This window comes from Myotis yumanensis, unplaced genomic scaffold (genome assembly GCF_028538775.1).
Source record: "Myotis yumanensis isolate MYYU_CA2020_CCGP unplaced genomic scaffold, mMyoYum1.0.hap1 SCAF_5, whole genome shotgun sequence".
Classification (NCBI taxonomy): Eukaryota; Metazoa; Chordata; class Mammalia; order Chiroptera; family Vespertilionidae; genus Myotis; species Myotis yumanensis.
Window position 1 is genome coordinate 103,873,182 of NW_027223756.1, and position 16,429 is coordinate 103,889,610.

The 16,429-nt window shown below is 55.0% G+C and overlaps 1 protein-coding gene across 28 annotated transcripts in view; it reads left to right on the top strand.

The window, feature by feature from the left end:
* Positions 1-16,429, top strand: part of ANK2 (ankyrin 2) — a 209,661-nt gene that overhangs the window by 38,346 nt on the left and 154,886 nt on the right. For 9 of the 28 annotated variants that reach the window (XM_070416868.1, XM_070416866.1, XM_070416849.1 and 6 more), the window contains exon 1: positions 4,519-4,662. The exons of 12 other annotated variants lie outside the window; for them this stretch is intronic. In XM_070416868.1, the coding sequence (XP_070272969.1) occupies positions 4,534-4,662 (129 nt within the window). In that variant the 5' untranslated portion in view covers positions 4,519-4,533. Of the gene's footprint in view, positions 1-4,506; positions 4,663-16,429 lie in introns of those variants that run through there. 7 more of the 28 variants (XM_070416834.1, XM_070416837.1, XM_070416846.1 and 4 more) reach the window with 2 other exon arrangements.

Below are 16,429 nucleotides of genomic sequence, written 5' to 3' on the forward strand. Positions count from 1 at the left end.
GTGCGGGGCGGGGCTGATGGCCGGGGCAGCTCGGTGATGGACACGCCCTGACGGATCGGTGAGGGCTGGATACTGACCAAGCGAATGGCCAGCGTCCCTCCGTCCCCAGGGGAGGGCGTCCTCTCCGAAGGACACTCCGCCCGGTGGCTCTCACGTCTGCATCTGCACACTGAGCCCTGGGAGGCAGACCCGGCCTGTCCCCTGGGCGGCAGGGGCTCTGGTGGTGCGGACGCTGCCAGCCGGTCCCGGCGGGAGGCCCCGGGCACCGCCTCTGCTGGGGCGCGAGCGGGCGGCACGCGGATGGCCCGCAGCCCCTGGGACTGGACGCTGGTGCCCTGTCTGTGCCCAGCACAGCTGGTGAGTGTCCACCGCTCTTCCCTCGGAAAACCGACCCTGGTTTCCTTCCAAACAGAAATGACAGGGACGTTGGAGCAGCTGGGCCCCGGGGAGGGCCGACGGTGAGGATTGGACGGGGTGAGCTGCGGAGGGAGGCCTTACCCCGGGAGACGCTGGTCCCTGGAGCTCGGCCGGACCGAGCTGCCTCCCACCACGTGTGGGGCGGCATGTTCTCTGCTCGGGGACGAGGTGGCTGAGAGCACGGGCTCACGAGGGCTCCCGGTGGCTTCGCTTTATGTGCTCACACGGCCTGGGTTTCCTGTGTGGGATGTGAGCAGGGGAGCCCCCGGCAGGGCAGGTTGGAGGTCCTGCCCCTGCAGACGGCCAGGGGGGAGAGTGGGGGGCGGGGGGGCCCATGAGGCCCAGCCCCGGGCCTCCCAGGGCCCTCAGCCGCGGAAACACAGTGACTCTGCGTCTATGTGTCGCATCCAAAGATACAGGAGGAGGAAGACGAAAGGGCTGTGTTGCTTTATAAAGACCTGGCAGCCACGGTGCCCTATGGGACATGCGTGTCGAACTGACATCCAGCAAACACACCCGACTTGTCTTTTCTTCACAAGAAAATAAAGAGACAGAACCTTTGGACTGAGAGCCTGTTGGCCACGCCCCAGAGCTGTTTACAGATCACCCGATGGAAGGTTTAAATGCGCGCTTTTCCAGGCGTCAGAAAGGATCCCTACGTGGACTCCCTGCAGCTTTACAAGGAGGGTGTGGGGCACGGGACAGGCTCCGAGACGAACCATTCTCTGGACGACGTTCCTCTGGCGGTGCTCGCGAGGCCCTCCCTCTGCGGCCTGCGCCCAGGAGAGGGGATCCTGACGGAGGGACAGGCTCGGAGGGGCGGTGGGCAGGCCGCCCCGAGTCACCCTCTCACCGGGAGACCAGGGAGGAGGCTCGCCACGGTTCACTGGGACGTGCACGGGTCCAGTGGGACTTGCGTGGTTGTAAACGCCTTTTACCAAGTATTTAGAAGGAAAGAGGGAGGCCGGTGGTCGTCTTCGGCTTCCCGGGAACCGCCTGGTTCCTGGCGGCCGCTCGGACCCGCCACAGCCGAGGGAGGGTCCTGGAGAATGTCAGGGGGCAGGTGTGACTGTTCCGGCAAGTGGCAAGCGGCCACCTGGTTCCGGAGACACAGGGGCCCTCCCCAGGCCCACGTGCTCTCTTCCCAGGAAGCCCGTGTGTGTGTTTCCTTGCAAATACGGATGAGATTTCCAAAGCTGGTCGGATAAGAGGGTGGTTTTTCTTAGAAGATGACTTCCCAGCTGCCCACGCCAGACAGGGCTGTGCCCCCTTCTGTCCTGTGGGCCAGAGGCGCCCCCTGCTGGCCATGCTTAGGCTGGTTCACCACTTTGGCTGACTTTTAAAAAAATTTTTATTAATATACTAGAGGCCTGGTGCACGGATTCATGCACCAGTGGGGTCCCTCGGCGTGACCTGCGGGGATCAGGCCGGAACCGGAAGTCCAACGCCGCCTGCGGTTCCTGCTCATCCTGGCCCCGCTGCACCTGCGGCCGCCGCTGCTCAGCTTCCAGTGCCTGTGGGTCAGCTGAGTGGTGCTCCTGCTGTGGGAGCACACTGACCACCAGGGAACAGCTCCTGCGTTGAGCATCTGCCCCCTGGTGGTCAGTGCATGTCATAGTGACAGGTCGACTGGTGGTTTGGTCGCTTAGCCTTTTATATATAGAGATTTTTATTGATTTCAGAGACAGGGAGGGAGAGAGAGAGAGAAACATCAATGATGAGAGAGAATCATGGATCGGCTGCCTCCTGCACGCCCCACACTGGGGATCGAGCCCACAACCTGGGCATGTGCCCCATCGGGAATCAAACCCAGACCTCCTGGTTCATAGGTCAATGCTCAACCACTGAGCCACGCCTGCCAGGCTTGACTGGCTTTGGAACCAGCTTGGTTCTCTCCTACCGCCGAGTGCACCTGCTTCCTGGTGGGGTATTTGCTTAACCTCACTGCTTCCACCTTGTTTAGGTAAAAGAGAAAAATTCTACGTTATAACATGACTAGAGGCCCGGTGCATGAATTCATGCACTGGTGGGGTCCCTCAGCCTGGCCTGCGCCCTCTTGCAATCCAGGACCCCTCGGGGGATGTTGGAGAGCCGGTTTCGACCCAATCCCCACAGGCCAGGCCGAGGGACCCCACTGGTGCATGGGCACCGGGCCTCTAGTATGCATATAAGATCTTTGGTTAATCTCTTCCCGCCCTCCCCCCGCCCCCCTGCCCTCTGAGATTCATCAGTCTGTTCCATGTTTCCATGCTTGTGGTTTCTGCTCCTGCGTTGAGCATCTGCCCTCTGGTAGTCAGTGCATGTCATAGCTACCAGCCGGTTGTCGGGTTGTAACAGTCGCTTAGGCTTTTATATATATAGATAAGCTAAAATGTGTAGGGACCATGCCCAGCATAAAAAATGAGTACTTTCCCTCCTCAAAGAGCTACTGTCTTATCTTCGTGTGGTGCCCACAACGCACCCTGACATCCTCCATGTGTCTGGGCAGGTGTGTCTTAGGGGTTGAGGTCCATCCAAAACCATATATATATATATTTTTTTAAGAGTCACATTTATTGCAATCCGGGACTATGAGGGGCCATTCCCCAAATCTCATAGTGATAAGATGTCCGCAACACCGGGTTTATATAGGCAAAGATCACAAAGGTATTGATTACATCCCAAGGTTTGGAATGAGGAACCTGGTTTGCAAAAAAAGCAGTTTACAGAAGCAGAAGCAGCATGTTGTCTAAATTATAGTTTTGGGTCTCGGGGTCACTGAATTGACAGAAACACATTATCTAGAGCCCTCGGGTCTGGAATGAGGAACCGGGTCAGACTTAAGCATGTTATCTCAATTACAGTTTTTGTTTTGCGTCTCCAGAACACTGAGTCAACAGGGACACGTTAACTGGAGCCCTCTGACCTTGGGATAACTGTGCTGTCCTTCCCAGGTACAGGAAAATGTGCTTCCTAAGACCAGTATGACCACAACCCATGGGATAGTCACAGTACAATCAATAGGGTATTCAATCGAATGGGGTGATTTGCATAATTCAGAAAATCAAAATAACTTTTCTATTATTTTAGCAAACAAATAAGTACAGAAACCAAACAGCAGGGTTAAAGTTAAACTATAGTTTCTACCTCAGATGACTGCTACCATACTTCATTCCCCACTGGCAAAACCGTATTTCCTAAGAGTGCCTTGAACATCAATTTGCTTTTTTCTTAATAATGAGGAGGCTGCGTTGTTCAAATGTCAGAGCTGGGACGTGGTGTATGGGGACGGGGCTCTCCCAGCCCACCCCGCACCCGTGTCCTGACTGTCCCGAGGGTCCAGGGGTGCGTGACCAGGAAATGGGGGACACCCCATCGGGCGGTGATAAAGCTGGGCAGGTTCTGGGAATTGGCAGGAGAGGCCGTGGGAAACCTCGCTTTCGTGGTCTCCCGGGTCCAGCCCCGTCTCCTCTCGCTGGGTTCGGGTGGGGACTCGCAGACACCTCGCTGGGCGTCCATGTGGATTTAACAAAACCCTGGGAATCCCGAGTCCCGCCTGCCTCCTGAGGGTGCGTGGTTTTGGGGCATCTCCGGCTCCCCCTCCCTCCTTCCCAGGCCTGTCCCTGCAGGACGGGCCCCTAGCGGTCCCGCGTGTGTCTGGAACCCGCCCGCCCACGCGCCCCAGGTCGGTGGCAGGGTCCCCGGCGGCGCCTCCCGAAGCCGCGCGATCCGTCCTTGCGGGCGCCTCGCACAGGCCGGGCGGGCGGCGGAGGCAGGGCTGTGCGCGCCCCGCACGGAGCCCCGCGCACCGATCCGCTGCGGGGAGGCCCGAGTCTGCAGTCCGGGCGGCGAGGCGGGGCTGCCGCAGTGACGCCCACGCGGGCCGCGGGCGGGGGGGACGCCGCGCTCGTTCGCTCGCTCGCGGGGGCGCACGCACCTGGCGCGGCAGGTGCTGTGGCTGCGGCCCGGACGCGGCGGCCGCGGATGCTGCAGAGGCCGAGGCCCGGCGCGCAGGGGGCGGAGCGTCGCGGCGGCCACCGCCCCGGGAAGCGCATCTGCGCGGCGGCCGCCACCTGCGCCGCGGGGACCGGCACCGCGGGGACCGGGCGCTCGCGGCTCCGCTGATCCGCCTGCAGAATGGCTCACGCGGCGGCTTCCATCAAGAAAGTGCGGGAGGCCGAGCTGGAGGAGAAGGAGCGGGTCCTGGAGCGGGAGCGCAAGAAGCAGCGGCGGAGCCCGCGGGAGCGCGCGGAGCGCAGGCGGAAGGTAGGAGGCGCGTCCTGACCTTCGCGGCGCGGCCCCGGGTCCCCGGGTCCCCGGTCCCCGCCGGTCGGCAGGGCCCCCGGCTGGATGCGCGCCGCCGCGGGCGGTCGGGCCTGGTCTGCGGCAGCGAGGCCCTGGGTGCCGCCGGCACATGCCCCCCCCCCCCGCCCCCCGCTTCCCTGGCAAAGCAGATGCGCCCCCTGCACCCTCTCCGTTATCTTCATTCAGCCCAGGGGGCTGCGGCTTCGTTCCTGCGGGGATCTGGGCACCCGCCGCGGGAGATGGGGTGCCGGTGGGGGGAGGGCCCTCTGTGCGCCCTGCGGTGCCCCCCTCCCCGCGGCCCCCCCCCCCCCCCCCCCCCCCCCGCTCATGGAGCTCCCTGATGGGGAAGAGCAGCTCGTTTCAGTCATTCCCCCCCCCCCCCCCCCCCCACGCTGGTCTGTGTGATGCTGCGCTGGGTGCTGGTGCGGGAGCCGGGCCTCTGAGATTTGAACGTTTCCATTGCAATCTTTTATTTATTTTTTAATTTTTTGGTTGCCAGCATGCGTCTCAGGATCTCCCTTCTTGGACCATAGCGTTACGTGCCACGACCAGGGATAGGAGAGACGGGTGGCTGCGAGTCCCCTTTACGTTCAGCTGTGGAATTATGGCCTCTTGTCAGATACTGCTTTTCTTTCGCTTGGAGATCATCCCACCACTCGGTGGAGCTGGCATTTGCGTGAAGCCGGGCCTGGCTCCGGGCAGGAGGCTCCCAGTAAAACGCCTGATTAATGAAGTGGGTCAGGGCGTCTCTGGGAGGGGCTGCGGGGCATATGGCGCTGGGGGCCGGAGCGGTGTTTGTGCTCCAGCGGGTGCTGAGCGCTGCTCTCTGGGGTGAGGGACGCAGTCCGTGTGCTCACCGTGTCCTCTGCTCCGAGCCTGTGGTCCTTCTGTGCTAACAGGGGGCTCCTTTTCCACCTGGGGGGCGTCTGGGCCCTGTTTTTGGAAAGACACCCGAGGACCCCCATGGAGCTGAGCTCCCACCGACCCCGGGACTCAGCGCATTGCCATGCCACCACCCCTGCGGGCCCGTGATGGGCACCAGGCCACACACACGGTGAATTAGCGGGCATCGCCGGGTTCCACTGTCTGTCTGGCCTCCCCAGGCCTTGCTTCAGGTGCGTTTGTTCCTTCTTGTTTTGTTTTGTGTTGTTAATCTTCACCCGAAGGTATTTTTCCATTGGTTTTTGCAGAGACTGGGAGAGAGAGGGAAAGACTCACAGAGAGAAACATCCATGTGAGAGAGACCCATGGATTGGTTGCCTTCTGCACGCGCCCCGACCAGGGCCCGGTTGGGGAGGAGCCTGCAACCCAGCTCCGTGCCCTTGACCGGAATCGAACCTGGGACCCTTCGATTTGCAGGCCGACGCTCTGTCCACTGAGCCACACCGGCCAGGGCTGTTGGTTCTTTTCTGTGGCATCAGAGGTGCCCGGGCCCTTCCCAGGCAGCGGCTCCCTCCTCGCCAGGCCCACGTTCTGGCTCCGATTCTCTCCGTGCCCGCGGCTGCACGCACTCTCGCGGGTTGCACCACCTTCATCTCGTGTCCTCCACGCAGCCTGCCGCTTCCTGGCCAGGACGCTGTCACGTCCAGCTCTGAGCTAGTGACTCGCGTCCCCAGAGGGCCGGGCACACACGGGACGCCTCCTGCTCACCCGGCCTGTTTCTCAGATCTGTGCCCTTTCTGTGCTGTGTGACGACGGAGAGCTCACGCCGTGACCGTGGGACAGTGCCCGTGGCTCGGGGCTGCATTGCTCTGAACGGTCAATGGTATGGTCATGTGACAGGGTCCTCCCGGCTTCCTAGCTGGATGCTGTCCCTCGGCCAGACCCCCGGGAAACGGGGGATCAGGGCGGATCACGGCGCAGTGACTGCTTGTCCTTGTTCTGGTTTTTACACTCACTTGTGGGTGGTCGTCCCCTCCCACGGCGAGGCAGGCGCACTGTGTGGGTGCTCACAGCTCTCGGAGGCTGAGCGTGGGGCTGGCTCTCAGCGGAATAGGGTTTATTTTCTAGACTCACATCCCCCCGCCTCCCCCTGCACACACACACACACACACACACACACACGGCCACGGAGCCAGCTCGGAAATGTGGTCTGAGAGAAGAAAAAGGCATCTCCCCATCATCCCCTAAGGCAGTTCGTGAGGAAATGGACACGGATGGTGGATGGTGGCCGGTTAGTGGCTCCCTGAGCTCCCTCCCAGAAAGTGACCGAAGACTATTGTGCTGTGTTTCCTGGTGCCTTTTGCTACCCATGGGCCACCTCAGCCATGCAGACACTGTGCATCACGTAACGCACACGCTCATCCTTAACGTGTCCTTCAGATGAGCCTGCTTACGCCCCAAATTCAGGTAGGCCTGCCCGCTGTGGATAAAAGCCAGCAGCAAAGCTTAAAAAAAAACACAAAGAGGCTGATTTTGAAGAGCTTTTTCACTCAAGTGAAAATTATTGTGTATTGAAAACAAGTCAATGAAGTAGCCTCATATTTGGGTTTATTTTTAATATTCTTGTGTGGGCTTCCTGTTAATTAGAAACATATCTTTGCATGCTGATTTTGTGCTCCGTGACACGTTTTAAAATCAATTTTAATTATTTGTGAACTTGAAACGTGTTGGGAGCGTGGCTGCAGTCCCTCTGCTCAGTCCTCGAGGGCGTGGTCTTTAAGTGGCCACACTCACGTCCTGCGGGACCTGCTTTCAGTCGCACGAGAAGCAGACTGGATCGCGGGGTAGCGCGTCCCGGCTTCTCTGGGCCACGCGTTGGGCAGCTAACGTCGAACTAGACGAGAACCAATGTGTGCTGTATCTGTGTCCTACTCCTCGAGCTGGAGTAGCAGTAAGCTGTGAGCAAATGGTACGCTGTGAAGATGCGTTGAAACGAACGAATTCAGCGTTTATTTGCTTAAACGAGTACATCGACATCTTAGCTTTTTATAGGGAGAAGAGGACGTTATTAGCTGACATTAATTTAAGTCATTTCTTTTTACGTCCAGATAGCTCGCGTCCAGGGTGGGGTCTAAGAGTGTAGGCCTGAGGAGGATGCTGGAAGGAATGATTAAGTGGCTTCATCCAATTTCTCACACGCTTGTGAGACGCAGTTCTAAAGAGAGCTTTCAAGTAAAATGTTCTTTCCACAACCACACGCTATTTCTCAACTGTACTTTTTTTTTTTAATTTGGGAAGTAAATTATTTTCAGGGGCTGGTTAAAAAAAACAACACACACACACACACACACACACTCCCATCCTTGAAAGCAAAGCATATCTATACTAATAAAAGAGTCATATGCTAATTAGACCTGGTCGACCAGCCATCTTCCGGATGTCCGACTTCCTTCCGGACAAAGCCATGGTGGTGGGGGCGGAGGCAGAGGCAGTTGGGGGCAAGATCAGGCTGGCAGGGGAGGGAAATTGGGAGCGAGATCAGGCAGGCAGGGGAGGGCAGTTGGGAGTGAGATCAGGCAGGCAGGCAGAGGGCTTAGGAGCCAATTGTCCCGGATTGCGAGAGGGATGTCCGACTGCTGGTTTAGGCCTGATCCCACAGGGGTCCCAGATTGGAGAGGGTGCAGGCCAGGCTGAGGAACCCCCCTCCGTGCACGAATTTTGTGCACTGGGCCTCTAGTCTTTAAATAATCTTCCTCATTTAAACAAAATGATCAGTTATTTTCAAATAAACGGGTATATTCTCCATTTCTCAGCACGGACAACCCCCTTTCCAAGACATCGTCATGGCTGCCACACGCAGTGGCACTGTCCCACGTCAGAGGCCATGTGTGTGCCTTGTCCTTTGGACCCTGATGCTGAAGAAACCCTTCCCGTGACTTTAATTTGTCCGATGACACAGCCTGGGCTCCTACTCCCCGTGAAAAGCTGATGATGTATTTGTCAGGTGCCAGTGTGGCCCCGTGTCCACCATGACTCCATACTGGGAACAGCCCGCCCGTCACCCGTTGTGGAATGTGCTGAGTCAGATGCGGCCGGTTTGGGGCAGAGCTGGGCTGGGAACCCAGGCTCCAAAGTTCTTTGGCCCTGACTGGTGTGGCTCAGTGGATAGAGCATCGGCCTGCGGACTGGGGAGTCCCGGGTTCGATTCCAGTCAAGGGCATGTACCTTGGTTTCGGGCACATCCCCAGTGGGGGGGTGTGCAGGAGGCAGCTGATCGATGTTTCTCTCTCATCCATGTTTCTAACTCTCTATCCCTCTCCCTTCCTCTCTGTAAAAAATCAATAAAATATATTTTTTTAAAAATTAAAAAAAAAAGTTCTTTGGAGGAAAATAGAGGATGGGCTTCCTACACAGAAGGTAGAGCCCAGTAACTCAACACTCAGTCTGCTGAGGCCTCACTTCCTTCACCTCCAACTGCTTCCTACAACTAAGAGAATCTAATTAGTGTGCGAATACGTCAGAGGACATATCTGAGAGGAAACTACATACATTTAAGGTGGTGATTCTGTTGTAACGGCACCAAAATACCTCATGAGATTTCTTAGAAAATGAGCCATGAGAAGTCCACGTCGGCTTCTGAAATGCAGCTGTTGCCGTCACTGATGGACTGTGGTTTTATCAGCGTTCTTTCCTCTTTTTTTTTAAATTAGGACTTTAAAATGTGTCTGTGTATCTGCATGTATGCAGCCGGCACAGAAAGGTGGTTTTGCGTGGGATAAAGCGGAGAATTAAAGCAAATTTTCAAGTCCTTTCCATTGATTGTTGTAGAGAAAGGTCCTGATCAGCTCTTTGCTTTTGTTTTTATGGATATTACTAGAGGCCCGGTGCACGAAAATTTGTGCACTGGGGGTGAGGCGGGTCCCTCAGCCCGGCCTGTGCCCTCTCGCAGTCTGGGACCCCTCGAAGGATGCCCACCTGCTGGCTTAGGCCCGCTCCCCAGGGGATTGGGCCTAAGCTGGCAGTCACACATCCCTCTGGCAGCCCAGCAGCCCTCGGAGGATGTCCACTTGCCAGCGGGGAGCAGGCCTAAACTGCAGTTGGACATCCTTAGAGCTGCTGAGGAGGTGGGAGAGGCTCCCGCCACCACCACTGTGCTGGCAGCCGTCAGCCTGGCTTGTGGCTGAGCAGAGCTCCCCCTGTGGGAGCACACTGACCACCAGGGGGCAGCTCCTGCACTGAGCGTCTGCCCCCTGATGGTCAGTGTGTGTCATAGTGGCCAGTCATTCCCAGTCTTTCTGCTGTTAGGGTCAGTTTGCATATTACCCTTTTATTATATAGGATTATTATTTTGGAGGGATTAAGGCTTATTATTTCAAGGACATCTTTGGGAGGCCCCCCTGCCCCCATATTTTTCTGGTCTCTGCTTATTAAACTGATGACAATGAGAATACTTATTGAATATATATAATGGATTTACCACCAAGTTGCAAGGGGACATGAGAGATGATGATTTTTTAAAAATCCTCACATGAGGATAGGCTTTTATTGATTTAAGAGAAAGAGGAAGGGGAGTTGGAGGAGAGAGAGAGAGAGAGAGACACACAGAGACACACACATTGACTGATTACCTCCCACATGCGCCCGAAACAGGGATCATACCTACAACCTGGGTTCGTGTCCTGTCTGGAATTGAACCCGCCACCTTTCGGTGTACAACGAGATGCTCCAACCAAGAGCCCCCAGGGGCGAGGGCCGAGGTGCAGACTTTTAAAGTGATGATGGTGGCACCCTTTTGAAAATGGAAGGAAGTCTTATTTGCAAGGATGGAGAGGCACATACCACGTACGCGTGGAATCGTGTTAAAGAATGAGTGGTAAATAGACGGTGCAGTGCCTGCCGCGCCCACGCTGCCTGGTGGCCTGTGGGTGTCCCGTCAGGTGGGAGGAGTGTGGGTAGCCCGGCGTCCGTCTGTCCGTCCATCCATCCGTTCTGCCCAGAGTTCCTGGGCGCTCAGCAGCCTGATTCTGAAAGGAGCTCACGCCAGGCTGTCAGCCCAGAACACGCACACAGATTTCTGGGCAGCAAACCAAGTGGTGTCATCGGAAATACCACTCAGAACAGAACGGGTCGGCCTGCGTGATGCACGGCCTTCCAGAACCCTCCACATGGAAAATCCCAGGAACGTTTTGGGAGCATTCACTTGTCTGTCTGGAGCTTCCTGTCACCCCGTCAACGTGGGAGCGCTTACAGAGCCCACGGCCACGGGCAGGCGTGGGCGCCGCCCTCCGTCGGACACGGGCCCTCAGGTCCCAGTGGCCACTGTACGTGGAGATTTCTGCGTTTTGTTGATTTGCTTTCCCACTTGAGCAGAAATAAAAGGTTCTGACACATCTGTTTACATGTGGAGGCTGCCATAGAAACATGATCTTTAATTTTTGTTATATATGTATTTTTATTGATTTCAGAGAAGAAGGGAGAGGGAGAGAGAGATGGAAGCATCAATGATGAGAGAGAATCATGGATTGGCTGCCTCTTGCACGCCCCACACTGGGGATCAATCCTGCAACCCGGGCCTGTGCCCTGACCTGGAATCGAACCCGAGACCCTTCAGTTTGCAGGCCGACGCCCTATCCACTGAGCGACACCGGCCAGAGCAGAAACATGATTAAAAAAAAACCCCATTTTATTCTTCTTAACACTCCCTTCTATGTCCTTTCAACTCAACTCACAAACCCTGTCTTGGCACCAAAAATATTTTATACAAGTGACTTGCACTGTCAAGGGCACTCTTTGCCGGCACAGTACGTCTGAACTTTTATTAGGTTTTGATGATGAAGACGTTCTTTCGACCACTGAGTGGGGGACTAGCGATTAGCTTAGGGGACAGGCCGTCCAATGGGTGGGGCCGAGGCCCAAATAGTCCCACGCACGTGGCTTGAGGTGGGTGTTTAAGGAGACTGTTCAAAGGCAAGTAGGATCTTAATCTTAAAAGCTATGACTGAGTGTATTTATTTTCGGAGTCTAAAATCTCTAAACACAACTCAGTGTAAATTTTTTCCTCCTTTTGTTATATTAACCTGATTCATAGAAATGTTTTAATCTTTGAAAATCAGAAGTAGCCCTAACCGGTTTGGCTCAGTGGATAGAGCGTCAGTCTGTGGACTGAGGGGTCCCGGGTTCGATTCCGGTCAAGGGCATGTGCCTTGGTTGCGGGCACATCCCCAGTAGGGGGTGTGCAGGAGGCAGCTGATCGATGTTTCTCTCTCATCGATGTTTCTAACTCTCTATCCCTCTCCCTTCCTCTCTGTAAAAAATCAATAAGAAATATTTTAAAAAATCAAAAGTAATTCATTAGTTTCCTTTATGATCAAATTTTAACTTGGTTAGTCACCTTATGCATCACCTGGGTAAAAATAATGCCATTTACAGCCCATTGTGACATCGTGAAGAATACGGAAAGTGTTTTGTCGAAGTCCTGTAGGAATCAGTGAAAACACAAGGAAATTAAGAACTCTACTCACACCATATTTAATGCTCTTTTTTTGTTAATATTTTTCCACGACGTTCCCCTTTTTCATTTGTGTTTCTCACAATGATTTCTTCTTGACAAGGAATACTCACTTTTACGTAGGGATGGACACTGTCTATTAAGATAGAGAGAAGAGAATAGTACAGCACTTCTGGAATTTTGGAGTTCTGCCCGAACGGCTGGGGGGACCTCAGCTCTTTGACCCTGATCCTTTCGCTTGAGATCTAACGTGTGATTTTATTTTATTTTAAAACATATTTTATTGACTTCAGAGAGGAAGGGAGAGGGAGAAAGATATAGAAACATCAATGATGAGAGAGAGTCATTGATCGACTGCCTCCTGCACGCCCCACACTGGGGATTGGGCCCGCAACCCAGGCATGTGCCCTTGACCGGAATTGAACCTGGAACTCTTCAGTCTGCAGGCCAACGCTCTATCCATTGAGCCAAACCAGCTAGGACTGACATGTGATTTTAAATGTTTTTCATGGAAAATCTCATCAGAGCTATCTGGGTCCAGCCCGTTTGTAGTATCAGAATCCTGGGGTACACAGGTTGGAATCCTGGGGTGCACAGGAGAAAAGGAGACTGGAATCTATCTCTCCACCATCTGTCTTGATTTATTTTATCTTATTTAAAAACTAGAGGCCCGGTGCATGAATTCATGCACTAGTGGGATCCCTTAGCCTGGCCTGCAGGATGGGGCCAAAACTGGCTCTTTGACATCCCCCGGGGGGCCCCAGATTTCGAGAGGCCGCAGACCAGGCCGAGGGACCCCACCGGTGCACGATCAGGGCCAGGGAGGAACGCGGGAGGTTGGCCAGCCGGGGAGGGACCGCAGGAGGGCTCCAGGGTGTGTTCGGCCCATCTTGCTTAGTCCCGATCGGCCGGACCCCAGCAGCAAGCTAACCTACCGGTTGGAGCGTCTGTCCCCTGGTGGTCAGTGCACGTCATAGCGAGCGGTTGAGCGGCCTTAGCATATCATTAGCATATTGCACTTTGATTGGTTGAACGGTCGACCGGATGACCGGACACTTAGCATATTAGGCTTTTATTATATAGGATTTTTTACATTGTAGCTGACACACAATCTTATGTTATTTTCAGGTGTAGAACACAGTGAGTCAACATTCATGCACCTTACCATGTGGTCACCCCACGAAGTCTGTGGCCGTCTGTCACGTACACAGTTAGTACCATATTGTTGCCTCTTTCCTGTCCTGGGCTTTATATCCCTGGACGTATTTTACACCTGAAGTTTATACTTTTCAGTCCCTTCTCCTTTTCTGCCCGTCCCACACCCCTCCCATCAGTGTGTTCTCTGTGTCTGCGAGTTTGTTTCTGTTTTGTTGGTTCCTTTATTTTGTTCATTAGAGTCCACATGTAAGTGGGATCACACAGCATTTTGTCTTTCCCCATGTTCCTTATTCCGCTCAGCATGATGCCCGCTAGGCCCATCCATGTCGTCACAACGATAAGATTTCGTTCTTTTTTTATGGCTCATCTTCCCCCTGTATACACGCACCCCCACTTCTTCACCCCGTGGTTGTCTGTTGGTGGGCGCTTAGTTGCATCCGCCTTGTAAATAACGCTGCAGTGAGTGTAGAGGTGCATGCATCTTTCCGAATTAGTGATTTTTTTTTCCTTGGATAAATACCAGAGGTGGAATTGCTGGGTCATGTGGCAGTTCTATTTTTAATTTTTTGAGGAAACGCCATACTGTTCTCCACAGTGGCTGCCCCCGTCTGCATTCCCACCAGCAGTGCACGAGGGCTCCCTTTTCTCCGCGTCCTCGCCAGCGCTTGTCGTTTGTTGATTTATTGATGGTACCATTCGGACAGGTGTCAGGTGGGACCGCATTGTGGTTTGATTTGTGTTTCCCTGGTGATGAGCGATGATGAGCATCTTTCCGTGTGTGTGTGTGTGTGTGTGTGTGTGTGTGTGAGAAACATCTGTGTGTCTTCCTTGGAGAAAAGTCTATTCGAGCTCTGCCCATTTTTGATTGGGTTGTTTTAATTATTTATTTTTGATATTGAGTTGTGTGAATTCCTTATACAGTTTGGATATTAACCTCTCATTGGATGTGTCGTTGGCTAACATCTTCCCTCATCCTGTAAGTTGTCTTTTGCTTTGATAATGGTTTCTTCTTTGCTGCATAGAGCTGTTTCGTTCACTGCAATCCCATGTGTTTACTCTTGTTGCCTCGGCACGAGGAGAACTATCCCGAAGCATATTGAGACCGACGTCAGAGAGTTTACCGCCTAGGTTTTCTTCTAGGAGTTTTGTGGTCCCAGGTCTTACGTTTAAGTTTTAACCCATTTTGAGCTTATTTTCGCAGAAGGTGTAAGCAAAGAGCCTAGTGTCGTTTTTTCATGCATCTGCCCCATTTTCCCAGCACCATTTATTAAGAGACTGTCTTGTCCTGTTGTGTGTTCTTGCCTCCATTGTCAGGTTACTTGGCCACACAGGCCTGGGTTTACTGGGCTCTCTATTCTGGTGCATTGATCTATGTGTTTATAACTATACTAGAGGCTTGTTGCACGAATTCGTGCACAGGTGGGGTCCCTCAGGCTGGCTATCGAGGCCTATTGGGCGGCTGGCCAGCAGGGGGGAGGGACCACGGGAAGTTGGCAGGCCAGGCCCCCCATCGGGACCGATTGAGGGGGCTGGGAAGGTGGAGGGGGGCCATGAGAGGTTGGCCAGCTAGCGGGAGGGGCAGTGGGAGGTTGGCCAGCCAGGGGGAAGGGACCACAGGAGTTGGCCTGCCGGGGGTAGGGGCCACGAGAGGTTGGCTTTGGGAATGCACTGACCACCAGAAGGCAGCTCCCGCATCGAATTTCTGCCCCCTGGTGGTCAGTGTGCACCATAGCAACTGGTCAACTGGTCGTTCTGGTTGTTCAGTTATAACGGTTGCTTAGGCTTTTATATATGTAGGTGTTTTTTAAGCCTCCCGTGACCCCACCCAGAATTGGAGGACAATCCTACCAGCCCCTGTGCCCCGTCTTTGCTGTTGGAGCGACAGCAGATCGACGTCTAATGATGGTTATGACCCTCAGTTGCCGTGGAGAACATGTCCCGTGTGCAGCTAAGAGACACTCCAGCAACACTGGAAAGTTAACGAGGCTAATTGGTCCACTTATAGCAATGACTTCTGAGCGGGGAGCAGGGGAGAGCGGTGTTCAGGGAGACGCTCCGAGGCTTCGTGGTCTGCGCCTGACGGTTCTGCCCCGATGGGATGATCCTCAGGAGTGAGGGGTGTGCGTGAGCTCCGGGTCACTGGGCTCGGAGAGTCTCAAGGAGCCTCCAAGCTCAATCCTGGGAGGAAAGCCATCAGGTTGTGATTCACAGTCTGCTCTGTGTTGGGATCCACTCAGGGGAGCATCCTGGGATGGAACAGGTAGCTGAGCTGCCTGGGCGGCCTCGAGCCTTTGGAGATGTGGGCACGCGGGAGCTCCTAACACAAGTCAACAGCCACGTTGCTTATCCCTGGCTCGGGGAGACATCTCTGTATCTTTTCAGGGTTTGATAAGATGGCGTGGATGTCTGTGAGGAAGAAGCAATGAGCAACTCACCAAGGAATTGTCTCCCCCAATTTGCCAGATGTTCCCGTCCCATGTCTCTCGCTCGCCATTGCCTACAGGGCCCGGGCTTTCGTGTGTCTGTTTCATCTTTCACATGAATATTTTCCTGGCTGCTCCCTCACACCCTCCCTGGCTCACGCAGCCCTCAGGGCAGTCAGAAGGGCGTCCCCAGGGGTCACACGGGATTCTGGGACCCTCGGGGCACCTGCTCCACCCATCCCTCACTTCCCGGTCGCCTTCCCCAGGGGAGGGTCGCTGTGGTGCTACGGAGCCTTTCTCCGGAGACGCCCCTTCCTTGCGCATCGTTGCTGTGCTGCTCATGTCACAGGGCAGTGCGGGAGGAAGCAGTGCCTGTGGCATTAGGGGGGAGAAGGGCTTGGGGACAGTTACAGACACACTAACTCGTTGTGACTTGGGGAGGAGGGATAGTGCTGTTCCCATTTATAGGTGTCTCTTGGCTTTGTGTATGCACTAGTGACCCGGTGCACGGATTCGTGCACATTGAAAGGAAATTCATGAGAAGGTGGCCGTCGGGGCGGGACTGGGTGAGATGGGCTGGTCACACCCTGAAGCCAACCTCCTTCGGTCTCTCCCTGGCCAGCCACACCTGGGCCGGTGCCGTGGCTGAAAGGGCGTCTGCAGAGTGAGTGGGGTCCCTCCACCAGGTGGGGTCCCTCGGCCTGGTCTGTGGGTATCGGGCCGAAACCGGCTCTCTGACATCCCCCGAGGGTTCCGG